At 36.8% G+C, this 26,429-nt stretch overlaps 1 protein-coding gene across 1 annotated transcript; it reads left to right on the top strand.

Annotated features, from left to right (window-relative positions):
- The first annotated feature begins 1,401 nt into the window (after positions 1-1,401).
- On the top strand, positions 1,402-26,075 carry DCAF13 (DDB1 and CUL4 associated factor 13). Its single transcript, XM_009588070.1, has 10 exons — positions 1,402-1,767; positions 3,091-3,198; positions 4,973-5,062; positions 5,979-6,134; positions 6,834-6,911; positions 10,889-10,971; positions 12,947-13,111; positions 16,461-16,596; positions 24,582-24,745; positions 25,595-26,075. The coding sequence occupies exons 1-10, from the start codon at positions 1,402-1,404 to the stop codon at positions 25,680-25,682; spliced, it is 1,434 nt and encodes a 477-aa protein (XP_009586365.1). The 3' UTR covers positions 25,683-26,075.
- Positions 26,076-26,429: the final 354 nt, after the last annotated feature.

Here is a 26,429-nt window from a genome sequence, read left to right as displayed (position 1 = left end):
GCGGGTGTCTGTCCCGGCGGCGGTGTGCCTGCGGTAGCCCGATAGAACGTGGAGGAAAACGCTCGCTGCCCTGCCACCGGGCCTGGCTGCCGGCATCTGGGTGCTTGGGGTGCCAGAGCGCGCTCTGGAAACGCCGTTAGGGCTGGAGTGCGGAGTGGGGGTCCTGGCACTCCGAGATTACTCCTAGTATTACCTAGGTTACTCTTAGCGGTTATTTGCACTTACTACTGTTCCTTTCCTGGTACATCTCGTCCCGCTTCTTGCATATCCCTTACTAAAACTGGCAAAAATCGTGTAGGTTTCACACATTTTTAGATGCAGCAGCTGTAGCCTGGTAGATGAGATGATGACTTTCCATGCTCTGTTCTGCTCGTCCTCCGTAGAACTGGTCTTACGCAGTCATGCAGTTTTACCTCTGTAACATGATAGAAATGAGGTTTAGTTTCTACCTAGTGTCAGAAATAAAGTTTGTAAAATGGCCACCCTTTGTCAGAAAGAGCAGGAATAAAACTCTGGGCATCTTGGATGCACTAAATCAATTGAGCAGGACAATAGACCTGTATTATTTTAAATTGCATGTGCTTCATTATTTGATTGAATTAGAGGTAGGTGGCTATGTTGTGTAAAGTAGCATCATAATTAATGTTTTCTAGTTATTTAATTGTGGTTATATACTTATAACATGGAAAAATATTATTGGAGTTACCCACTGGGATAGTAGCTGAACACATCTTAATTTTCTAAGTGGGATTTGTGTGTAAGCTGTTAAATCAAATTCTCTGTTGTATTACAGAGTGATACCCAGCTCCCTTTCATCAGAGATTTTCTCAAATAGTCTTTGGAAACCAGCAGACTGAACTATGTATCAATTCTTAATGAGTGATCTGTGGTCAGTTGCTCTGCTGACTTTTCAACCTTTTTGCATGAAACGGAATGAAAGAGACAAAAAACAGAAGCACAATGTCAATATCCACTGTCTTTCAATTTATTGTAGGGTTTATCTATGCAGGCGGATGCAGAGAGACCCTGTCCAGGAAACCAGATAGCATTAGCAGAGGACCAAGCTAATGAAACTAATGAGTCTCATTTCTGAGCCAGGGCTGGCTTGCGGCTGACTAAGCATGAAGAGAACTAGGTTGCCTCTCTTTGTGCATGTCCATGTAGCTGTGTCCTTTCTGCGTACGTTAGAGTTTAGTGGTAGGAGGTTGGTATTGTGGGGTGTTTTTTTCTTTTGCTTTGTGGTTGCTGGGGTTTTTTTTAAGTTTTTTTTTTAATAGTTGCAAGATATCTGCAACTTCCAGTTTGTTGCGTACATTCATATCTTCCCTTGAAAAGGTAATCAAATAATTTCAGAGTTATTTCAGGCTTTATTAACTTTGACCTTGTTAAGTGAACATACTAATGATCCCACAGACCAATTTCAAAACAGGAGGAACGGCAAAAATCTTAGTGTTGCAGAAAATTCTCCCATGGCAGGAAAATCAAAGAGAAGAACTTTTGAATTCAGCTTACCTTGAACTACACTACATACTGTGGGTTTCTAATGTGTGTGTTACTCTTATTGCAGTTCCAAGAAACTATGACCCTGCATTGCATCCATTTGAGGTTCCACGAGAGTACACAAGAGCTCTGAATGCAACAAAGCTAGAACGTGTGTTTGCAAAACCCTTTCTTAGCTCACTTGATGGTCACAGAGATGGAGTTAATTGCATGGCCAAACACCCAAAGAGTTTGTCTACAGTGCTGTCTGGAGCTTGTGATGGAGAGGTAAGCTGCAGTTACAAACCACAAGAAAAAAGATACCTTTATTCCTTCTTCTCTTTTTTCTTTCTCTTCTGTGGTGTGTTTTGTTTTGTTTGGGGTTTTTTTGTTTGGTGGTTTTTTTTTTTTTAATACCACCTGCTTACCTTTCTTTCGTGTCTTTGTTCAGCGTGATACCCTATATTCTTTCAGAAGGTGCAACTTACCCAGTTTGGCGCAGTGTTTCTCAAACTACAGGTTGTAATCTCCCAGCACACAAAGGCAGCAGCTTTCAGCTGTGAGCAGAGGGTGTGACATTCAGTTCCTCAGGACGGAGCAGTGAACGTTAATATTTACAGTCCATAATGATTGCTTTTTGCTGCCCCTGTGACACCCCTCCTCCCCTTGAAGAAGTTAAACTGCTGCAGATTAAGATTACATGAAGTCAGATGAACTAGGGAGAAGGGGCACACAGCCAAAAATGTTTTTGGAATAATAATTTATCATATTGCCTGAAAAATGCTAACCCTGTATTTGTTTGATTATTTTACATAAATATTACAAATAGCAAGCAAGGGCACTTGAATTGGAGTCAGTTGCAGAAAAAAATTGCCTGTCTCTTTTGTCTTCTCTGCCCTCTCTCATCCTTACATTGTTCATTTGATAGTACTTGTATATTTTAAAGCTGTCTTCTGGGTAGCTGATTGCTTTCTGCTTTTCATAGAAGGTGCATATGTCATGCAGTAATGTAAGGGAGATTATTCCCCTCCTCTCTGAAAAAGGTTAAATTTATATGAAACGTTGGCCAGATTACTTATCTGCTGATAGAGCGAGTAAAGTACTGGGTACCATAAATACACACAAATATAAAAACTGACTTCCATTTTTATTTCTTTTTTAAATGGGCCCAAATGCTTTGAAGCTGAAACCTCTGTGAGAGGTAGACATCTATATAAAATGTAGTACAGCAACTGGACTGAAAACATTCTGTTGATTCCAAAGGCTGTTTCCTTGTGCTTTTCTCGTTAGAGAAAAAATTTTTTGCTAAATTTATCACTGCTGCTGTCTTTTAGCAAGAATTCTAGTTCAAAAATAAGGGAATGCAAAAATCGGTAAGTATACAGCTTGGGTTGGGTGGAAGGGGTAAGAAGTAAAGAACCGCACTTTTAAATTTTTTTTTTCAAGAAGGGAATAATTAACTAGTTTTAACATCATAAAATCTGGCCAGTGTTCAAGCCAGCTATGCCATTTCGTTACAACATGTGTGATCTCTTGTACTTGAATTATGAACTGCAGTTGTGGGCTGTAGAAAACTTAAATAACAACAGCATACTTTCCTGGTTTTAACAGGTTAAAATTTGGAACTTGACCAAACGACAGTGTATTCGTACTGTACAAGCCCATGAAGGCTTTGTTCGAGGCATGTGTGCTCGTTTCTGTGGTACATCATTCTTTACTGTAAGTATAATGTGTCTCCTTAGTACAGTGTAGCAGTACAGAGTGCCTGTTCACCATCTGTTTTCCAGTGAGCCACTTACTCTCTGCCATACAATATTTAAATATTGTATGAATACATTTATTAAATTTGTCAGTGAACCTGACAATTCTATTTCTGATGAATTTTTTTTTTCATGCTATGATATTGATGTTATTCAAGACTATAGAAGGGATAAATACCAGAAAATTGCTAATGGATGGTCATGTAATTAAAACTTGAGTAAACTAGTTTTCATTAAAGTAGTAGATAGATTATTTTCATTGAAAGATGTGGAAACACTTAAAAAAAGTAACCATTTGCATATGCTATGATTAAAGATAAGCTGATTAAGTCAAGATGGTTCCATGTTAATTAAGCTTTATTAACTTATAACAACCACAACTGATTCAGTTGCACGTAAACCATCTGGAAATAGTATGTCTTCCTGTTTGCATTAAAACAATTCTAAGATGATGCAATAAGAAGAATTGGTTTGGAAGACTAGAGTGTCCTGAGGTTTTGCTTCTTTTGAGCTGGGCATAGAAGAGTTGTTTTCACTACTATATATTTATCTTCTCTGAAGTACATACCAGGTCATGAGGACAGTAGTTAAAAAATAGCAAAAAATTCTGAGTGACTCCAAATTACAATCCCCTTTTGATAACCCCTCTGCCTGAAAATTGAGAGAGAGGAAGAAGAAACAGTAGTAGTGCTGTCAGGAGAGGAAGTTAAACTTGTATAGCTAACATTTTTTTGGCCAGTTTGCCTGATCCAGGTCACTGCACAGCCATGTAAAAGCTTGTGCTGGCATAGTGCAAGAGGTAGCATGGCATTTGGAGCAGGCAGCTGGAGCAACTGAGGTGCAAAGTGCCTTTTAACTGTTCACATGCTTATCAAAATGTCTTCCAGAAGATAATTTGCAGTTTAAGGTGCCATTGGATTAAGAATGGCACTAAAAAAATAGTCATCATTCCAGCTCACCTTTTTCCTATTTGACCCTGGAAGTATCTCTTTTAAAAACTGGAAAAGATTCGTGGATTGAGATAAAGACAGTTGAATAGGTGAAGGAAAGGTGGTGGTGGTGGGGCAAACAGCGACAAACAGGAAATCAGTCACCTCCTTTCGCAAGCAGACAGATCCCCAGACAGTCTCTGAGCAGCAGCCACTTTGGAAGCCAGCCCCTGCCTCCCTTTTCTTCTTCCACTTACCCCAGTTTTATTGCTGAGCATGATGTTATATGGTATGGAATACTTCTTTGGCCAATCCAGGTCATCTGTCGTGCTTCTGTTCCCTCCCAGTCTATTGCCCACACCTAGCCTACACGCTGATGGGGCAGGGATGATGACTGATGATGTGGGATGATGACTGACAGAGAGTGTGTGTGGGGGAAATGCCTTGACACTGTGCAAGCACTGTTCACCAGTAGCCAAGACATTGGTGCCTTATCAGCACTGTTTTAGCAGCCTCTATGGCACTGTTTTGGATTTGTGGCTATGAAGAATGTTAACGCCATTCCAGCCAGACAATGTACATGTACCTTCTCAGTTTCTAGTGAAATACTATGACAAAGAGAACTAATCTTCAGCGTGGAGGTATAAAAGGGAACAGTGAATAGGCAGGAGAGAGCACTTTACTTTTGTGTATGTTATAGGTTCTCTTTTCAAAGGCTGCCTGTACTTAATTGCAAAGCACATCTAGTAAAATAAACAGAATATATTTACATAAAACTGTACATGCTTTCTCCAATATTTCCAGGTTGGCGATGACAAAACTGTGAAGCAGTGGAAAATGGAGGGCCCGGAATATGGAGAAGAAGAAGAACCTATTCATACAATTCTTGGAAAGGTAGTAAATCTAAGTTTTCATTTTCCCACATGCCTTCTTTTGAATTAAGTTTGAACCAATTCTTATCTAGCTTTTGCAGGAGAGAGAAATAGTTTGATATCACCTGTTACCATAATGGATTGTAAGGTGATGGCAATAAATTTTATAACGGCTTTATATATGACTATAACTTTTAAAGTATCTTCAAGTTTTTATTACTTTTATTTTACACATAACCAGAAAGGAATATCTCAAATGCCATCAGAGACTGCTTAGATCTGTCTCTACTAATCATACCTTTCCTGCGAACTGGTCAGATCTTTCTGTAGTCTCTCTCTCTTTAAATGTGTGTTGTTAGTGCTTAGTCCGCATTAAATAACTTTCTTTTCATGTCAATACCTCGCAGCCATTCAAAACAAAATTTTAACTTTATGTCTTTCTTTTTGGCAAAAGCAGACTAAAAATATATACTTCTGCACTTTCAATTTATGATAAGCTTATTTTAAGAACAACATTAAATGCTTTTCGTAAATAGCTTGAAACTGTTTAATTATTGTAATGTCTATAGAATCTGTTCAGGTCCCCATTGAAAATTTGTAGTTGTACCCTTAACATTTCCATTTGCTTTAAAGTCAGCCAGGACTTTGTAAATGCGCTTCTAATGCTGACTTCATTGTAAATTAACAAGAAATGCATGCATGCACATTGAGTGAGTACACAGAAAGCTAGTCTATTGTGTAAGGGTACACCTGATAAGACTTAGTTTCTGGTAGCAGTGGTGACTTGGTTTTCAGTAATATAAATGAATAAAAACATGACAGACTCGATATGCAATGATTTGTTGATCTTTTTTGTAGCAGAACATGCTTGCATATTCATGTATACAATTGGTTTTGTAAATGGTTTGGGGTTTTTTTTGTTTGTTTTTTCTTTAAAGACAGTGTATACAGGAATTGATCACCACTGGAAGGAAGCTGTTTTTGCCACCTGTGGCCATCAAGTGGACATTTGGGATGAGCAAAGGACAAGTCCCATGTGTTCTCTGACATGGGGTTTTGATAGCATAAGCAGCGTAAAATTTAATCCCATTGAGGTAATGTTGCTGTTACACTGATCAAGAAAAATACTGATTTCCGATATATAAGATCTAAACTCTATTAACGCCGTCTTTAACGGCTTTTCCAAATTTAGATTTTGATAAGTGTTTTAACATAATATTTAGGGGTGTGTATATTTTTATGGCTATATTGCTCTGGAATGTGGTACCAGATATTTTCATCTTTTTATCTTTTGTCTCTGTTAGTGGGGGAGAGGAGAAAGAAAAGGAGGATAGTCTCCGTTCTGCCCACAGCAATACGTATCCCGTACCTCAATCATACAATGTAGCAGTTATGTGGCTGTGGAGCTCTCATCTGTTCCAGTGCCAGTGACCTGGTTCCCTGTGACTTTTCCCCCGCTCTGTGTCAAAACAATTGTATTTGATCTTCTACAGCAGTTCCTATATACCTCTTGGCTGGGCTGTATTTTGTAGATGAAGTGTTTATGAGGAATTGCTTGTTACTTTTAAAGTAGAGAGGACTGGGTGGATTCTGAATCTTACAGGGAACGCTATTTAAAATGTTTGTGCTGAATAATTAGCTGCACAGAAAGAACGAAGAATGTATTTCCTTGACTGAAAACGGAACTATTTGACTACCAGTTTTGTGAAATAGCTTAGGTATCTAATGTAAGCTGTTAACTATACTCTAGAAGTGTTTAGAAGACCGTACACACTGGTTTTCTTCTTTTTTAGACATACCTTTTGGGAAGCTGTGCTTCTGACAGAAATATTGTGCTATATGATATGAGAAAATCAACTCCATTAAAGAAGGTAATCTTTTTCTTTTTAACAGAAGCTTATGGCACTAATAATCATACTGAATATGTAAATAGTCTGTAACTGTTGATGACGATAGAGAAGAGGAAGCCCTGAACTGTGAGTTCACTGAGTTTTCGTCATCTAATTTTGAATCTTTTAACTGAGTTTGAATTAATGTTGGGATTTAAACCATGCAGAGTTAAAAGGGCCCTTTTCTGCATTCAAACGGGCTGTTACGCTCACTCTGTTGTAATTCTTGATGAAGTGCCTGACCTGACAGCAATTTCACAATAAGAACTTTATGTTCCTATATTGCATTCTGTCTGTGTATGTGTGATTTTTTTTTTTTTTTTCCTAATTTTTTTTTTCCCTCCTCCTTGCTTGAAGGAAACAAGGTAACTTTTAAGGCATTTCCTTTCCACTGTTGAGAGCCTTGCTCTGCATTTGAAAAGGTGTTTTTCTTTTGCATGGAGATTAAACCCTCCCCTATGCACCTGGTATAAACATCAGAAATTCTTTGCAGTGGAAACAAAATTGTATTTATATGTGGAATTTACCAATGACATGAAGATTCCTATTTATCTTTAAGAGAATATATGTATTTATTTAAAACAAGAAGCCAGTAATTCATGCGCAAATATTAACCTTGATCAAACCTTCAGTAGTTTTGAGCCCCAGAATGATCTTAATTTTCTTCTTGAAATACAATATTCTGGCTTGTAAATACACACTCAGTATCCTTTTGGTATGTTTTGTACTGTCTGCAATGACACTGGTCTGATACGCACTGAACACTATAATGGTACTTAACTTAGTTATAAAATAGGAATGTTGTTGACATAACAGTATTTCTTTCTCTCCCTGTGCCCCAACAATTTTTAATGAAGTTTTGTCTGGGCCACTGAGACAGTGCTTATAAAAAATTGTTAGTGATGCCAGCTGGAGACCTGAATGTTGAAATGAACACAGCCAGTGCTGTAGATCTGCAGTTACAAGTTAAAAGGATGCAGTTTGAGCCTTTGTGAGTTAAGTTTGAATCTAATGGAATTTTACATATGTATATATGCTAAATATATGAGTATACATACGTGTGCATATATACATGTGTGCACAATATGTATATATGTGCATCTCATGTAGTAAGCAGCATGCTTACGTGCATTTCCTGCTATAGGAGTAAAACACTAATGAATACTTACTTGCATCCGTGGATACAGTACTGGGTTTCCTGCTGGGATAGGGATGATTCTCCTGTGGAGAGGCAGGTTGAATGTCCATTTCTGCATTGAGAGCTAAGAACTCTGTAACCCCCAAGAGAAGGGTGCGGCTTATTAGAGGTACCTTACCTACGTATGGGCACTGGCTTCTAGCACTGCTGTGTTCCTGGTGTTTGATCAGCAAAGCAGCTCACACACTGTCCTGAGTTTGGAACTCAGTGGGAGTCCCTTCCCTAACGGAAATAGGAGTACAACTTTCCACATAATGAAGCAGTAGGTCTTTTGCTCGTTTGTCCTGTCTGTGAGCTTCGAAGTCATAAATTTCAAAGAGGGACGGACAAGATGTTGAGATGCTGCCTAGGTGCAAAATAAGAACTAGTCTAAAAAAGCTGGGAAAAGATGAAGGGAAGCACTCCTGTTGCAAGGCAAGAGGAAGATGTTTTAATAGAAGTCGGTACACTTTAAAACTGTAAGTCATTCTTGTGCAACCTGGAAAGCTTAGGATGTTTTAAAGATAGACTTTAGCATTTAAATAGCTGACAGGAATTGTTGTCTGTTGCTTGTAACATTTTTAGCTGTTCACCTCAACCAAATACCTTGTAGGTAGTAAAGGAGGACAGATTAATTACTTGGGTGATCTGGTTTTGTATTAAAGTAATCTCAAAATCTCCAGGCTGACACTCTTTGTAAGCAAGTGCTCGCAGTTAAAATAAATAAACCAACATAGCCAAGTCTTCAGGGACTTCACAACTTTCACTTGTCTTAATAAGGACTTTTTCTTATGAAATTACTACATGTATCTACAATTGATTGAAAAATAGTGTCAGAAGATGGCTCTGCTACAGGTTTAGATAGTTCTGAAATGCCATTATTAATGTATTTACAGCAACTTAAATCACTTCCAGCCCAGGTTGCCTTACCTAGTTGTTACTGAATATAATGCTAGAACTGTACAGAGAATCCTTTTCTTAGGTACTATTTTAATTCCAAATGCCACTGCCGAAATAAACGGAATGCTTGTAAATTTGGGTGAAAAAATAGTGAAGCAAGATGTGGAGCATGGACTTTGACCAAACCTGACCCTTTTTGAAAAATTGCTGGATTTTTCAGCAATACAGAGTTATTTTGTGGCATGATTTAAGATACTTATTATACATAATAATGTGTTAACATTAATCGTGTACTCATTTTGCAGTGGCTGAAAAACTTGGACGAGGAAGAATAAAGAACCTTGATTATTAGCTTCCCAGATATGTGCAGGGTTTATAACTGGAAGAACAATACTGAAATCTGAACAAATTCTAGCTGTCACATTATTGTAAACATAGGGCCTTTCAGTGGCCTATCCTTTCAGTAAAGTCACTTTTTAAAGTAGAGATCATTTTAGACATCTGATGATTACATTCAGTTCTGGATGCATGTAGTTTCTGAAAATGAGCAGTATTTTGCAGCGCAGACTTCATATTGAATAGGATAATGTCACCTGGGAAATGAGGACTTACGGAGAATGAGAATCATGAGAATATGCACACGCGTATAGTGGTCATCACTATTAAGTTGCTTTGAGATTGTGTTCATTATTGTAAAAGTTATAATTATACAACTATATTTTGTTATATGTATGTAAATTTATGGTGTTTGGTATAGTAAGCTGAGAACAAAAATGAATTTGGAGTACAATAGCGTTAAACACCCAAATTTCAGGATTTTCAAGTAGGATTATGGCTGGCCTGGAGCATTGTGGAAAATCCTGTTTAGAGTTGTTCAGTTTGTTAATAAGTTGCTCTGTAATTATACATCTACTTTGTGTCAGGCGTACTGTATAGGATTTATTTTTAAACACAGTGGTTGAAAACTCCTCCAAGACTCAGCAGAAGCCAAAGCTGTTGTGTCGTACAGGCTGTCAGATGACCTCCTCCCTGCCTCCCCTTCTCTCCCAGCGGCCCAGCTGTTACTGCCACAGCTGTCCTCCATGGTGGGGGCATCTGACATACAGCTTCTAATGCCTCTTGTCTAATCCACTGTTAGCAAAGTAGAAGGGTCTTATTAGGCTGTCATCAGCTGCCTTCCTCCCACTCAAGGCAAACTGGCCTCTTTGTAGCCATCTGCTTACTAGCAGCAAGCAAGTCATATGAATGTGTAGCAAATGATTCACTGCTAATACAGTGATAGTGGTGAGTAGATTACAATGCAGTGACTTCTGCACACGTTGCTTGGCACTTCAACAAGAAATGGCAACTGTCCTGGAGAATTCATGAACTGCAATTTCAGAGATAAAATAATGAAGGGATAGTAATAACTGGGAGAACATCAAAATGTTATAATAGCTTTGCAAATGCTGGTTCACAGTGTCAATTAATGACTATAGCCTTTGAAATAACCATTTAATTAGGCGTGTCTATGGATTACTTTAACTAAAGGTTCCTGTAAATATGGTGGAGAAGTGAAATTTTTCAGAAGTTCCAGGTTTACATGTTGACCACTAACATGTTTACATGGTTTATGTGTTAAAAGACCACTTACAAGAATTTGCATCTAAGATGACTTACAGAGGAAAATTTAATTGCCATGTCGCACAACGCAGTGAGCATATGATGAGGGACAGGAGGTTCTTGAGTTCCAATTCTAACACTGCTAAGGAAACATTCTGTCACGTCACTATTCCTCTGCCATAATTCTGTATCTAGAAAGTGCTTGTTTCCAGTGGTATAGGAAGTTTTGAACTATAGTGACTATTCTCCTGCAAGGTAACAATGTGTAAATATCTTTCAGGTTATCTTGAACATGAGGACAAATACACTGTGTTGGAACCCCATGGAAGCTTTCGTTTTTACTGCAGCGAATGAAGATTACAAGTAAGTGTGACCTTGCTTTTTGATAATCCTGAGCATGTTATGTTTTTAATCTGTATCTTGGTGATTTATCATCATGCTAAAATAAAGTTTTAAAAAACTACTTAAACTCTAAATTTGAATCACTTAAGTAATAACCTAGAGAATTACAGGCTTTTGGATTTTAAAAAAATATAATTGATAGTAGACTGCCTAGTTCTCTGTAGTTCAGTACTTGGGTGGGTGGGGGAGGGAAGCAGTGTAACTTAGAAAAAGTGCAGCTGAACCAATGCAAGTGTAACTTGCAACGGGACCTGGAAAGTAAGTAATATTGGTCCAGTCTGAGGCAATATAAGTGTTTGTTTTCTTGCCAGCTCTTGTGAAGCTTGATATATTGTACTGGTCAGCTATTTTGATGAGAACATTTCTTAAAAAAAAAAAAATTAATCTTTTGTGAAACAGTTCCAGAGACTGCGATACTTATCCTTTCAATGTCTCAGAGCAGTTTTTTTACTTTTGAACAATACTATTCATGTGAACAGCTAATCTGATATTGAAAAAGCTGCCTCTTCAAAACTAGGCCACTGCAAAATGTGCTCCATATCCTTTTTTCCAGGAAGTCAGTGATCTAACAATAGATCACTGTTTTCTTCTAGAACATAGGAATTTTATCACTTATCTTAAGGCTGTTTTTCCAGGGAAATAGAATTTGGCCTAGACGTTGAAAGTGGGTGTTGTATGTAATGTACTGCTTTTCACCTCTTTTGGTTATAGTATGGTAGGGCTACCAGGCTACCTATGTTTGATTATGCATATTTTTTTTTCCTTTTTCTTTTTTTTTTTTTTTTTTCTTTTTTTCCCCTTGCTAAACTAAAAATGGTAGATGTTATTGTTAGGAGCAACTGTCCTCTTGCAAACTAAAGCAGTTAGTATAAGCACAATGGCAAGTGCATATATCAACAAAGCACATGCAAGTGTTAGCTGATTGTATGGAGAGCAGTTCTGAATATGATGCTAGCATACTTTTTCTTGGGAAATTTATAAGGAAGAAGCAATAGTTGCCAGTAAACTATTGAATAAGAGACATTGAGTTAATTCCAGTTATGCATTCATCTGCAGCAAGGAGGGTGAGAAACCTGCTAAATTACAAATTTTTAATATAGTAGTTCTACTAAATAGTGTATCTTAAGCAGGTTTCATTAAATGCTTTGTCTGTAAAGCACCTCTGCTTATTGGCACTAGGCAAATTAACGATCTACTCAGTTATTATGCCTTGCTATGTATCAGAGGGCTTGTTGATTCAAAGGGGGTGCAGGTGGACATCACCTGAGCTTTGAAGTGCTTAAGAGCAAACCAGCTGTGGTCCAGCAGCTGTGTGTTTATTTTTAATGTAATGCTTTCTACAGGTAGTGTGCTCTGCTGAACTAGTATCTCCATATATTGAAGGAACAAGCTTTCCTTGGACTCCTACATTGTCTGGCCTAAAGACAGTGAAGCAGTAGGAAAGGGTGCCAATCAAATGGGAACTTCACAGTAAACTCTGAATTACTAGGAGTTCCCAATGGGAATATCTAGTAACCTTGCAGAGTTGATAGGCTTGCTGTAATGATTCAGAGATGCTTGTCCAAGTTCAGGTTATATACTTATATCTGGAGATGGAATAAAGGAGGACAGTGTGGTGGCTGGAGAAATAGGTTTGGTCAGTGACCCATGAACAGATGATGAAGGGAATAGTGGAGACTCTGTTCTTTGACAGTGAGCAAGAAACCTAGGTCTGATCCAGTAACTAAAGCCTCTGGTTAATAAACTCTTTTCAAGTCCTATACAATGCATCATTCTTGCTTTTCATGTGTTACGAGCAGTTTTAAAAAGTTCCCTCTGCAATATGGATCTATCCTTAAGTGTGGTTCATGTATGATTAAAGTAGCTGTTCAGCAAAAATTTACTGTTTACTTAGGAGCTGTTAAGATATTAAGATGTTGGTGTGTTTATTTTAAAGCCTATATACTTTCGATATGCGCTTTCTTGAATCACCTGTGACAGTGCATATGGATCACGTGTCTGCTGTTCTTGATGTGGATTATTCACCCACTGGGAAAGAATTTGTCTCTGCCAGCTTTGATAAGTCTGTCCGCATTTTTCCTGTAGACAAAGGTCACAGCAGGTGAGTGATTTTACACCTTACTCTCTTGCTGTCATTCATTCCAGGGACCTCTGACCCCAGTCCTCAGAATTCTTAATTCATTCATTAACATCTTCATTGGGGCATTCACTTCCTGTGAATATTGAAATCTTATTCTGTATATAACTTGAGATTGACAGGTCGTATAGTTGACAGATAATTCTGGAGTATGTATTAGAGTAGAACTTCTACTTAATGGATAGCGGTACTTATGCAGTTTTGCATTAAAATTACAGTGGATTATTCTTCTTGGGTGTACTCATTTGTATTTTACCAAGATGAATCCCATCTTATTTTCCTCTATATGTATCTTTAATGTTTTTAGGTCACTTTGTACTGTATCTGTCACCACTTAAGTTTGCAGTGCCTTACAACATTGTAGCATTTGGTTTTCTAGGGACTGTCTTCATCCTATATGGATGATTGCTAAAGGCGTTATGTGAAAAGCATTGTTGTATGAATTCCTGAGGATCAGTCTGGGACACTTCTGTGATTTGTTTAGGTACGCTTATTACCTTTTGTTCATATTTTGTTAACCAGGTTTTGATTCATGTGACAATGCTTTGAATACAATTAATTCACTTTGAATTAGTTTTTCATGTAAGATTTCATAAGGCAGTGTATTAAATATTTTGCTGAAGTTCAGATTGGATCTACTGTGTCTCCTTTTTTTTTTTTTTTTTTTTTTTGTCTGGTATTTGTCTGGTATCATTTGTTCTTCATAAACCTACCTTCATTATTCTCTGTTGTCACTTCTTTCTCTTTTTTCTTTATTCTTAACTTTATTTTACTTCTGGTTGCCTTCCTCTCTCCAACTTTGGCCCCCCCAAAAGTTGCTCCTAGGTCAAGTTCTAGGTGGTTTGGGGGGTAGAAATGTTGAAATATTGATGGAGGAGGAGTATATTTTTATTACTGATTGGTGCAGCTATATATGCATTATTCAACGTAACTGTTTGTATGCTCCTATACTGCATTAAAGATTGAGAGGGGTTGTTTACATTTTCCTTTATATCTAATCTACAGGTAGTTTTCATTTTCTTCCTGTCTTGCAAATAATATTTTAAATGTAATTAGGTGTTGCAGTTCCTTTGTGGGTTTGTTTTTTTTTTTTTAATTCTTTTATTATTAAACAATATGGTTGGCAGCTCTTGTATTCTGCAGGTTTTTCCTTCTATCGAATAGTAATGTTCACAAAAGTGGTCATATGCAAAGTTAAAGCACATCATTGAGGGGAAGTTTGCAGACCCCATAAGGCAACAGTAAAAGGCTTTATTCCACATTATAGCAGATTGTTGCCAAGGCCTGTGGAAGGAATTTTCCTCCTTGTCCCCCCTTTTTTCCCCTTCTGTGTGGTGGCCATAAATCTAGTGAGAAAAAGCCTTACAGATGAAGAACTTAGTCTCATATAAGCTGACTGGGGCATTCTGGGACACTTAAAATTCTTTAGAAGCTGGGCTTTTTCAGAATTGCATAATTTCAGAATTAATTGAAATTAATCCTATGGAATGGAGAAAAGTCTCCAAATGGAAGGTTTGATCCCACTTGGAAAACTGAGAGGGCAGTTAAAAGTATCTGTAAACAAGGATCCTGACAGTATTCCAGTTTTGACTTTTGATCTCCTGCCAGTCTGAAAAACTCCTAACTTCCGTTGCTTTCTATTTTATTTTAAAATGAAAATCTAAATTAAGAAATTGATTAGCCATAAGAAATAGGATTTATTATAAAGTTGATTAAACTTAGTAAATTCTTGGTAAACAGAACCGGATGTCTGTGCAAATTTTTTAAATGACACATCCAGGTTATTTGGCCATGTTTTGTGTTTTTCCTCTCCCTGAGAATGATATTTAATAATTTGCGATGACAGCAACAGGAGAGGCAAAGGCTGAAAATTCAGAGTAAGGAAAAGAAAAGTACTTGGTTACCCAAAGGTGGGTGAAGAAAAGCTTTGTTATTTTGCCAAATGTAAAATTAAAGCAGACATAAGAGATGCTTATGAAAATGCGTATGTGGACACACGCTATCAAAGATCAACATCAGTAAAAAGCTGATGTGAGTGTTTATTATTAATATTTTCTGAAGGTACTCGTGCTCAGTCTTCCACATGGTTGTTCTTGTACAGCATCACTTGAGTGTGAATTACAAGAGGTGGTTAAGCTTCTTAAAGCTTATTGAAGGCGGTATATTAATTACTTTTGTTTTTCTCACAACACCTCCAGCTCAACCCCAGTCTAGGTTTTCCACGGCTCTTGAATAGTGTTATTTCTGTACTTCCTTTCCATTACTACTTGGGTTTTAATTGTAAAAGTAACTGGGTAGAAGAAGAAGAATGGTCTATAAGCTGCAGCGCGTGACTGATATACCAAAGGGTGGTGGGTATTAGTGGACAGCGAGTAGGTCTTACTTATTCTTGACCTTTAGAATGCTAATAAACAACTAGAATTACCAGAAAAGTGTACTTAGTACTATATTTTTATAGCAGAAATAAAATAATAACTTCATGAATACTATTGTTCTGCTTGTTTGGTACATACTTAATGAAAACTAGATAAGAGTTTAATTTAAATATTGGTTTAAATGTAATATGTAGAAACATTTTTCAACAGGTGCCAGCACTTGTTGAGCAGGAGTCTGATCGGCAGAAATTAAATATAGCTTATGCTTTAATAGTCACACAGCTGTTCTGAATCCTTTTTTACTAGCTGATATTTCTTGATAAGTTCTTGTTTGCAGGACTGGAGACTTTTCTTTGAGTTTTTAGGAGTTTAAAATTTTTCCTAGGAGTCCTTTAGACAATGATAAGGAAGTCCATTTTTGGAGAAAGGAGGGAAATCACAATGAAGAGTAGCCAGTCCATTGCCATGTCATAAAGGGACAGCTGGAGGTGTTTATTTACTGTTCTCTTTCTTGTTCGTAATGGTGTCAGATTCTTTGGCACCTATTCTTCTGCAGTCCCATTCTGTAATGCTTGATCAATATAACAGCATATCAATGAAAATTATTTTGGGAACAGTATGCATATCATATTATATACCCATGGCATGTTTTGCAAAAAGAGTTATTCTTTAGCTATTTACTGTAATTTCCGTGAAAACACTTATTTAAAAAGCATCTTATCCTAGGTGGTCCTTTTTCAGTCTAACCATCATACTTTATTTGAATCTCTTTCTATATAGATTTAAGATCAACACAGTGTTTAAAAGAAAGTCAAAAAACAACAACAACAAAAAGTAAAAAATATATTCTGCCTTGAACAGAATGCTTTCTTCTATTTGAAAGGTAATGTTGGTGGGAAAAGTGATAGATCATTTAAAAATGTCTCTCTTTGCTTTAGGGAGGTATATCATACAAAGCGAATGCAGCACGTCATCACTGTAAAATGGACTTCAGATAACAAATATATCCTGTGTGGCTCAGATGAGATGAATATTCGTCTGTGGAAAGCTAATGCTTCTGAAAAACTGGGAGTGGTAAGAGTTGCATTTTACTTTTTGTTATCACAAGACAAGTTGTCTGGGGTTTTTTTTTTGTTGTTATTACAACTGGTTAGCCTATTCAACTTCTAAAAACTTGTTTCTAAAGGGAAAATGTAAAATTCTAGTTTGACATTTGTATTTAATTTGAAAACTGACGTGCAGTATAGGTCATTGCATTTACTACTACTTATAATAATAATAATAAAATTACATGCCTTGTTATTGCTACACAAGGTGACTTTTTTTTTTTCGGGTCTTGTTCAATGTTAACAGTAATCGTCAGTTCTAACTAAACTGGATTAGAGTTTTTTACCTGAGTGCTACAGGTGAGAATTCATCCCTTTGCACTAGAGAAAAAGCAATACATTCTGGTTAGCCATACTTAAGTCATTCTACTGAAGCTTAGGGTTACTACTTTTAAAAAATTTTGACTGGCATGCGACTGGTTCACGTGCAGTTCATACTGTGATAAGCATATGCATTGTAAAATAGACCATTTGCACCCATGCATAACTGAGATTGTCATTAACCTATATAGCTCTCAGATATCAAGTGGGCAAACTAGTGTGGTGTCTGAAGTCCATTTAACTCAACGTAAGTCAGTTTGGTTAAAGTGTTCCTAGTAGGAACAGACATCAGTCCACATGATTAGACGCATGTCTTTTCAGTTACACTTGTTCAAATGTTTATGTATAGACAAAGCCAAAATGTTCTATTACAGTTGCCATTTGCATGTATTCATCTGCACAGTTGTATTAAAGTATTGAATGATTTTGGAGAATGAATTTGATACTTTGTCCGCTGGGAGTAATCCCTTTACGTAGCTTTATATTGTTATGGTATTTTGGAAGTGCTTACATTGCTTTTTCTGAGCCCGTCAGCATAGCTGTCAAAAAATGCTTGGGGGAATTTCTACTTGATCTTGTGAAAGATTGAGGGGGGGAGGAAAGGGAAGCTGTAATTCGGGGAGAAATACTGTGTGGTTAAGGGGATGAATCTATTGCATAGTTAATCTAGTGCTGCTTCTGGTTATCTGAAGCTCCATCAAGTGATAGTATCTGCATAGGAGGGAAGTGGAGCGGAGCTGGGAGAGGTGGCAGGTGAATGGGAGTGGTAGGAGTACTTAGGGCTACAATGCAGAATGGGATAGTTTACGGACTGTTGTGCACTGTGAAGTACTAGATATGGAGTAGCGCAGCTAAAACAACATGTATATCTTTAGCCATGGCCCACCATAGGTATTTGGAAGTCCTCATCTTTGCTATAGATAAAAAAACCCAACTTTGTAGCCTGTTCCGTATTTGTGGTTATAAACTACTATTTAAGTTGAATTTCTTTAATGGAATAACTCTTCTTTTTTTGTTGAGGATGCTATTTTTTTTTCCTGTTCTGAACTGATTCTTGGGATTTTCCCATGTAGTGCTTCAGCCAAACATTTAACATTTAAATATGAGTCCCATACTTGCTAATTCCAAGGACTGCACAAAGCTTATTATAGGCTTTTACTTTTTGATTTAACTTTTATGTTGAATTTGCTTAGACAGTATGGTATTGGGCAGAAATATTACCTGTTTGCCTGCTGTCATATCCATATGGTCATGGCAATGCCCTTTTCACCTGGTTTTACAGTATTAGCTGAAACTTTCTTTATTCACTATATTCATACTTAGTACAGAAGGAGCATGCTGTCTTTCTCTAGGATGTTGTTCTACAACAGAATTGACATGCATCTTTACTCTGTACCCTTTGTGTGAAGGACAAGTGGGTAAAAAGAATGTCGAAAATACCATTTTCACATAGAATGATTCCTGGTATTTTCAGGTGTGAACAGAAAATTCACTCTATTGACTACCAGATGGCATTGGCTCCCTTATGAAAGAGTAAGGATACTTGGCTTTGGGAAGTAATAGGCAAACTCAACTGGTCCTCCATTGTAGAAATACTATGTACCAAAAGGACAACTTAGCTATTGTTTAAGTATTCAAAATGTAGATTGGTAAATGACATTCTGCTCTTTTCTGTAGTATTTGCATCAGTGAAAATTGTCCACGGATAGGCCTAAATAAGGTAGTACCAATTATGACTACTAGGTATTGGACGTTGCACACAATACTTCTGTGTTCCTTGACCTGACAGTGAATCCTACATAAAATAGCCTGTCCTTTTTTTTTCCTGTTTGTGAGTACGTTGTAACTGCTTGATATGCCTCTTGGAGGCTGTGCATACAGTTCAGTTCTGCTGTTGTGGGATCATACAAATACAGCTTTTGTAGCATCTGTGCGCATAAGGGTTTTTAAGCATTTCTGACGAAGATCTTCGGCTATCAGCTCCAAGAGAACTAAGTCAATAGCTATCTATAACACACAGCCCAAGTGGCATGTGGGTTTTTTGTTTGATTTTTTGTTTGTTTGTTGTTTTTGGTTGTGTTTTATTTTTTTTACTATCAGAAATGAAAGTCATCCTGTCATTTAGAATACAAAACTTGTCATCCTATTTTAAAAAAAACACTTTGCAACATCAAAAGACATCTTAAAGAAAAATTATTTAGAAATACAGGAAGAACTTAAAGAGACTTAGTGAATTATGTAGAAAAACTGCTCTCATTTCACATGGATGACGCTAATGAACTTGTAAAGAATTATGTTATAGTAAGAAGACAATGTTTCACATCCCCATATCTTTTGTGGAAATGTGTTCAAGAATGATGCTGCTGAAGCCTTGAATTTAGCAGCACACAGAATTTGGGTATTAAATTAGTAACTGAAGCTGCTATAGTTGTTAAAAATTTTTTTAGAAGCACTCTGAAATACTATTTTTCAGATGTTTAGAGAGTAATTGTTGCTAGTAGAACTTAAGAGTGGAATCTTTATGGCGTATCATGTTCTTGGATATACGTTGGAAATGCTACTTGAGTTCAGGCAACTGTACCAGTCCTTGTTCCATCCAACCTGGTAGTTCCTGTGATTCTTAACGTTGCAAATGTTACTGGCTATTTATCAGGTTCCACTGTTTTTCTTTAGTACCTGCTCCTTTTTTTAGAGGATTGGTATTCTTATCTTCATAGACATATGCTTGCTCATTTTATAAATGTCCAGTTCTTCTATAGTCTGTGGCTTTTTTTTTAATATTTTGAATATTCAAAGCTGAACATTCAGTAATTCTGTCGGAAGTGTCAGAATTACGTGTTAAATGCTTAGTTGCTTGGTCTGCTGTTTTTCTTCCCTGAGAAGATTTGACTGAATGACTCACCCAAAAGTCATTGTATTTCTGATACAATGCTAACATCTTGTAATACATTGTATTTTAAGATGGATATTTTTGGGGTAGGGGTGGATGGAAACCAGCATCCTGAAAGAGAAAGAAAAATGGTAATCAAACATTTTTCTTTGGTGAGTACTTAGTCTTACTTGTTTTTAGCATTGCTGGGTTCCAAGGAAGTTGTACTGAATATATAGTACTTGTGTTGTTACTGATGAACATTTATTTAGTTGGAAAGTTGTACTTTCTGAACCATGGCTACCCTAGCAGTCATCAGTTCTGACATGCATGTTTCTTTTGGTTTTTAATGTATTTGGCATCACACTCATTATTTAAAATCAGTGAAACATTAAAGTAAGAATGAAAGTCTCTGGAGGAGCCAGAGGCATGCTGTGTCTCCACTCCACTGACAATTAAGACTACATGGGTTTTACATAGGGATAACAAACCCCAAATTTCTTTGTTGGAGCTACTGCACAAGTTGCTTTAAAATAATTTGCTGTGTTTAGTTTTTTTAATAAAAGTTGACTAAATAATAAATAAATATTATTGAATAGGACTTAACAGGTTTTATTTTTAAAGCAGTAAACATCTAGCTTTTTGCATGTCCAGAAGCAAAAGATCCAATTCAAATGCTGTATGTAAAATATGACATGTTAAGTATATTGAGGCTTTTGTACCTGTGCTCTTGGAGAGGTTTGGGATTTCTGAAAAGGTAAATGAGTTTGGCTTTTGAGGAAAAGAGGAGAATAGAGCCTCGTCTGAGTGAAAAGGCTAGAAAAGCAGCAGTAATAGAGTAGGTTTCAGTTAATAAAATAGAATTAATCTAATTAATATGAAGAAAGGGATAGATTGGGTTTTTTGAATTGTAGTGAAAGCAACGAACCATCAGTAAAACTTTAAGAAGCTGTATTGTTCTTCAATCTATTGACACATTAGAAAAAATCTACACCCTGCATTTCTTAGCGTCTAAATGCTAAGTAACGTTACTTCTGTGAGTAGCAGCTGCAAAAGTTGGCCCTGTTGCATTTCCAAAGTAGTTAAGAATTGGAACAGAGCACTGGACAATTGAAGAAGAAAACTTTCTGCTTGGGAATGATTTATATTTCAGTAAGTGTAAAACTAGTGTTAGGAGTGTAACAGTAGTGGAGCATAGGTTTGCTGCTTTTTTACGAGATACAGAAATAACAGTTTTTGAGTCAGGACTGAAAAAGATGGGAGAAAGTGCAATTACAAGTCTTGGTTTTGATCTCGCAAAATGCATTAGCAGAGCGCATCAAAACCATCTAAGTAATTGTATATCCTTTCAGTCTGCTTCTAGTATACAGTTCCATTTTGTGAGATAAGACTGGTAACAAGCAGTACCAGATATTGTGTGATATGACATTCTTTTCATAGTGATTTTGGGTTTCTGATTCAATGCACATGTAGCTTCATCCCTTTAGCTATGATTTTGCACGCTTAACATCTACATTACCTTTCTTTTTTTGTCATCCATTTAGATGTAAAGAAGTCCTAAGTTTTTGATCCAAAGAAGCAATGAGTGATAAATTTAAGCCATAAATTTAGAAAGGTGTTTTCAGTGGAGCACTGGAAAAAAATGAAATAAAGGCAAGCTATGGTGTAGAAAATTGCTGGGATACGTTTATATTCTAAAAATATGTTGCATCTGTGCTCTGTCTGCCCTACTGTAGAAGGGCAACCTGGACAGGATAGATAAACAGCTATTTCATATTCTCATGCTGAATCACAGGAGCCTAATAGTGTGGAGTTTTAAATACTGCACAGTACAAATACAGCCCTCCTTAAAAGGAGAATTTTTTGTTAGAGGTGGTTTTAGCTCTTCAATCAGGGCTTTGGAAAAATGCTTACCTTCCTTCTGCTTAGATGGGAAAAATAACCAGCCTCTATCATCTGGAGGGAGGAAAGAGGCACAGGCAGTTTATTCGAGGACACATTTTCCTATTGCTGACTTGGTTGCATTTTGGAGTTCTTTTTCTTCCTTTTTCACTCTAGGGATTTGCTGTGAAGTACTGCTGTGGTAATGGCACAAATCAGCTGTCTTTCCACCACATAATTTGTATTTCCCTCATATAGAAAGAAAGTCGCACATACACTTCTGGAATGTATGAAAAAGGGGTCATACATCATCTTTGAGCATGTCTTCCACTCATGATGTCATATAAATCCTAATTTATTACATTGTAGAGTGTTCTAGTCCCTATAAACAAAATTTCTAATCCTGCTAAATCGTGCTGTGTTTACAGCATCTTCTCCAGCTCAAAGGAGAATGGGAAGTAATGCTGTTCTCTTCAGTTGTTTGCGCTGACCTTTGTAAAATGACTTGCAAGAGAGGCATTGGAATTCAGTGCATTATTGCAGTCTGTTTTCTTAGCTATCTGCTATTCTCATAGACAGAAACTTGTCATTACTGTAAAATTTTCTTTTACCGTCATGTATATGAGGGTGCACTTAGCACAGCCTGGTATATGGGGCGTTGGCATTCAGGCTTTGTGCCTTTCTATATACCACATTACATATAAAAATGGAATCAGACTCAAACATAACCACTGCTTAATCTATATTAATTTTTTAAATAAGGTATCCTGGATGTATCTTTAATTTACAGATTCACCTCTTGTCTGTAGAATCATCAAGGTTATACTAAATAGGCAGCAATTTTCTCTTCTTAAATTAAAGGAAAATCATTGCATTTAATTAAAATAAAAGCTCTTTAATTTGAATTATGTTGGCAGTTTTCTGCAGAGTGGGAACACCTGGGATTTATTGAGAGTGAACCAGCTATTTAGGCTGGCCCACTAGAAGGAATTTCAGTAAAGGGTCGGGGCGGTAGTTTTAGTGGGTTAAGATTGTAAAAATCACTCACTTGCAATTTGAGAGGTCATGATAAATGTAAATAAAGCAGAAGGATTTGTTTTTATGAATAAGAGGGTGTGGAGAAACAGAGGTTAAGAGTATTATGTGTTTCTGATGCCTGAATAAGAATTTTCTGAGTGACGAGCAACTCTGCATCTGGTACCTGGTTTCTTTATTGCCCCAAAGGAGAAACTCCTTTGCCATATGTTTTATTAATACTTGCTTTCAGACCATTAATGGTGTTTTGGACCAAAATTATTTGAGTATAATATTTATTTTTTCAGAATTTATGAGATATTCTAACAAAAGTCACTTCTAAAAGTGACCTTCAGAGTGGAGAAGAAATAGCCAATTGCTGATTTCAAAGGGGAGCAAAGCATGTTTCATAATAATGTAGATGGAATTTCCAAATTTCTGTGTGTGTAATAAAGTTGTTGGTTTTGTTATTGGTTTTTTTTTTGTGCTAGTGTCTGAAACTCAGGTTCTGTTTTTTCTTGAGAAAGTAAGAAATTAGTGAATCTCAGTCAGCTGCAAAGCTGAATAAATAGAAGTTGTCTGAACTATTTGTTTTGCTTTTAATACTTCAGGTGCAGGTAGTACTGGATGAAATAAATGTGGGAGGGCAAAAGACTTGTGCCACTGCTTGTTAGAGAGTATGAAAGGTTTCTAGATGTCTGAAATACTGGAGTTACAGAGTGTATTTTGGGAGGGCGGATAGGAAGACGAGGATAGGATTATCCTCTGTTATTATTAAAAGATTTTCTGTTTATGTTAAAAAAACACTAAGTGGCTTGGGAGTAGAGGACTTTTTTTCCATAAAGATTCACTTGCTGCTTTGGTCAAAGTCTGAAAGCTCACTAGACTGAAATGCAGCTGAAATTCCCAGAAATCCAAGCAAATCCAAAATACATAGAAACTGATATCCCTCGTGAAGCAGTGCATGCTTTAAACAAAAACACAGCTCACAGATTTTTTTTTTTCCTTTTGATAAATAAGCATTAGGACCAAAAGAAACATGGCTGATTGGGGGGGAGGGGGGGGCGGTGGAATCCTCTGTAGGTTAGCTGTCAGGAAAAGGTGTTTCTCACTTTCAGTGTTGTTAATGGTGGCTCAGACATAATTTTAAACATGGATAAAGTTAAAGTATTTTGTGGTAATACTAGCTCACCTGCATTTCATGTGTTTGTGATACTAAGATATTTTTAGCTGCGTGATGAAAGTTGGAACTCCCTGTGTGCCATATAGTCAAGCTAATACTTGAAAACTGATATGTACGCTGTGCTTCCTAATGGATTAAGGCACTGGGTAAGATTTAGGCCACCTAAAGAGCTGTCTATAAAGCTGTACATGAAGACAATTAATTTATAGCATTTGTACTTACGCTGGCTACATTTATAGCATTTGTACTTACACTGGCTAGTGATTAAAATGCTTGCAAATCTTTGTTTCACAGCAAAAGTTGATCATCAGCAGAGGTTAGGAAAGCAGGCAGACTGATTAAAGAGATTTTATTGTCAGCTATTTCTATTCTCTTTCTTTCTCTACAGCACGTTAAAAACTGTTCTGGTTTCGGCTGGGATACAGTTAAATTTTCAGGCAGTAAATTCTGAACTTTACTGAACTTTGAAACACGTGATAATGTTTTGTGTTTGAGCACTGGGGTATTGTTGAAATTGTAGGTTTTTAATACTTACCTACCCTAATGCTGAAGTTTTTGTGGCTACAGCCAGTTACTAGAAGCAAGCCGTTTGAATTAAAAGTTAAAATTTTGTTTTGTAGAAAATTGGTGACAGTTAAATCCCTGTTCTTTTATAACATGTTTATCTGTGTTGTTTTCCCCATAGCTTGCACCACGAGAGAAGGCAGCTATGAATTACAATCAGAAGCTGAAAGAGAAGTTCCAGTATCACCCACAGATCAGACGCATAGCTCAACACCGTCACTTGCCTAAAAGTATATTTTGCCAAATCAAGGAGCAACGTATCATGAGAGAAGCTCGTCGGCGAAAGTATGTCTTCCTCTTCTGGCTTTGTTTTCTCTTGATCTTAATAAAATGCATCACTGCAGTGCTGAGGCAGCAATGTATGGGAGTGTTAGAGCTACAGTGTGTGAGAAGAACAAGTATGAGCTACTTTTAACATCTGAGGAAGTGATCATGAACTACTGGATTGATTAGCCTTTGATTAGAAAGAAAATGCAGACAAATGCCAGTATCAATGAGGACTGGCTGCTTCCCAAAAGTTCACTATAGGAATGGGAGCAAATACCATGTTGGAAGGAGCCACAATGCTCTGTTAAGCATGACATGATGCAGTGGAAACTGAATGGACTGTTTTGGGGGTGTGGAGGTTTTTTTGGGTTTGGTTTGGTTTTTTGTGGTGGGTTTTGTGTTGTTTGTTTTTTTTTTTTAATGCCAGACTCCAGGATGAGTGTTTGTTGTCACCTGGATCATTGCCGTATTGGAATTTCTAGGAGCAAAAGGTGGCATAATTTAATGGCTACAGCAAAGTAACAGTAAAACTGTTTGGGTTTTAGTCCTCTTTCTCAGCTGAAAGACTCTACAAACTTGAGCAGCAAATCTTGTTGACATGAAACCCAAGTAAGCTGAGCTCCCAAGAAAAGGCTCGATTTGAAACTTTTCTAAATTAGCCAATTTTAAAGTTATTTTTCAAAGGGACAATCCTTCTTCTCAAAGGAAGAAGTGCATGGCTTTTGATTACTAAAAGCAGAGCAATTCTTAAATTCATTTTTTTTTTAAATTGTAGGATATCTCCATTAGTAGGTTAAGGAGGAAGCTAGTGTTTTTTAAATCTTTGTGCTGACTACTGAACTTCATTTTTCTGTTTTTTGTTTCTAGGGAACTGAATCGTCGTAAGCACAGCAAACCAGGATCTATGCCATTTGTGTCAGAGAGGAAGAAACATATTGTGGCAGTAGTGAAATAATTGTTTTCATATGTACAAAATGTCACAATGAAAGAAAATGTCACTATTGAATGAATCCACTGTACAAAATTTGATGGACATTGGTAAGACTGTATGGCTCCAGAAACGTGGCTTTTCTTCCAAGTATACGCATGCTCTGACTTCTCAAGTCATCTGCTTTGGGTAGTCATAAGAATTGGCCCTTTTATTGCCATTTGCCTGTCTGATGTTACCGGCCCAATGCTGGGTATTGCAGTGGAGTTTGACCCTTTTGATATAAGCAGATATCTTGGTAGTTGCTGGAGAGTATCTGTTGTTCCAATCCTATTCCTTGGTACTGCTACTACAAAAGAAGGATGAAATCGATTCAGATTTGTCAGAGGCAAAAAAAACCCTTTGTTCCATATAGAGTTATAAAATCAGTTGTCTTTTTTTTTTTTTAACAAATCTAATAAAGTAAACAAATGACCTTAAGGCAATGGACTAGGTCTTGATTATTCCAACTGACAAATATACTGCATTATACTTACTACAGTATGATATATTTTTTTTATGCAAAAGGAATTCAACGGGATTCTCAGACATCTGTAAACATATTTATAGTTTTGTTCTGTCTTCTTAGCTATTGTTATGACTTGACAAAACTTCAGACTGTTGAAGTTGCTGATATTAATAATGACATAGTTGAATAAATATCTTTTCTCTTTAGCTTATTTAAAACTTCTAAAATTTGGGTGAAAGATGACACAAATTATATAAAACCCAGAA

This window comes from Fulmarus glacialis, unplaced genomic scaffold (assembly GCF_000690835.1).
Source record: "Fulmarus glacialis isolate BGI_N327 unplaced genomic scaffold, ASM69083v1 Scaffold39051, whole genome shotgun sequence".
NCBI classification, from domain to species: Eukaryota; Metazoa; Chordata; class Aves; order Procellariiformes; family Procellariidae; genus Fulmarus; species Fulmarus glacialis.
This window is presented reverse-complemented; position numbering and strand designations above follow the sequence as displayed.

Coding starts and splice junctions, on each gene's coding strand:
- DCAF13 (XM_009588070.1), top strand. CDS start 1,402: ATGATCCCACAGACCAATTTCAAAACAGGAGGAACGGCAAAAATCTTA. Junction 3,199..4,972: donor GTGGTACATCATTCTTTACT/GTAAGTATAATG, acceptor CAATATTTCCAG/GTTGGCGATGACAAAACTGT. Junction 6,135..6,833: donor TAAAATTTAATCCCATTGAG/GTAATGTTGCTG, acceptor CTTCTTTTTTAG/ACATACCTTTTGGGAAGCTG.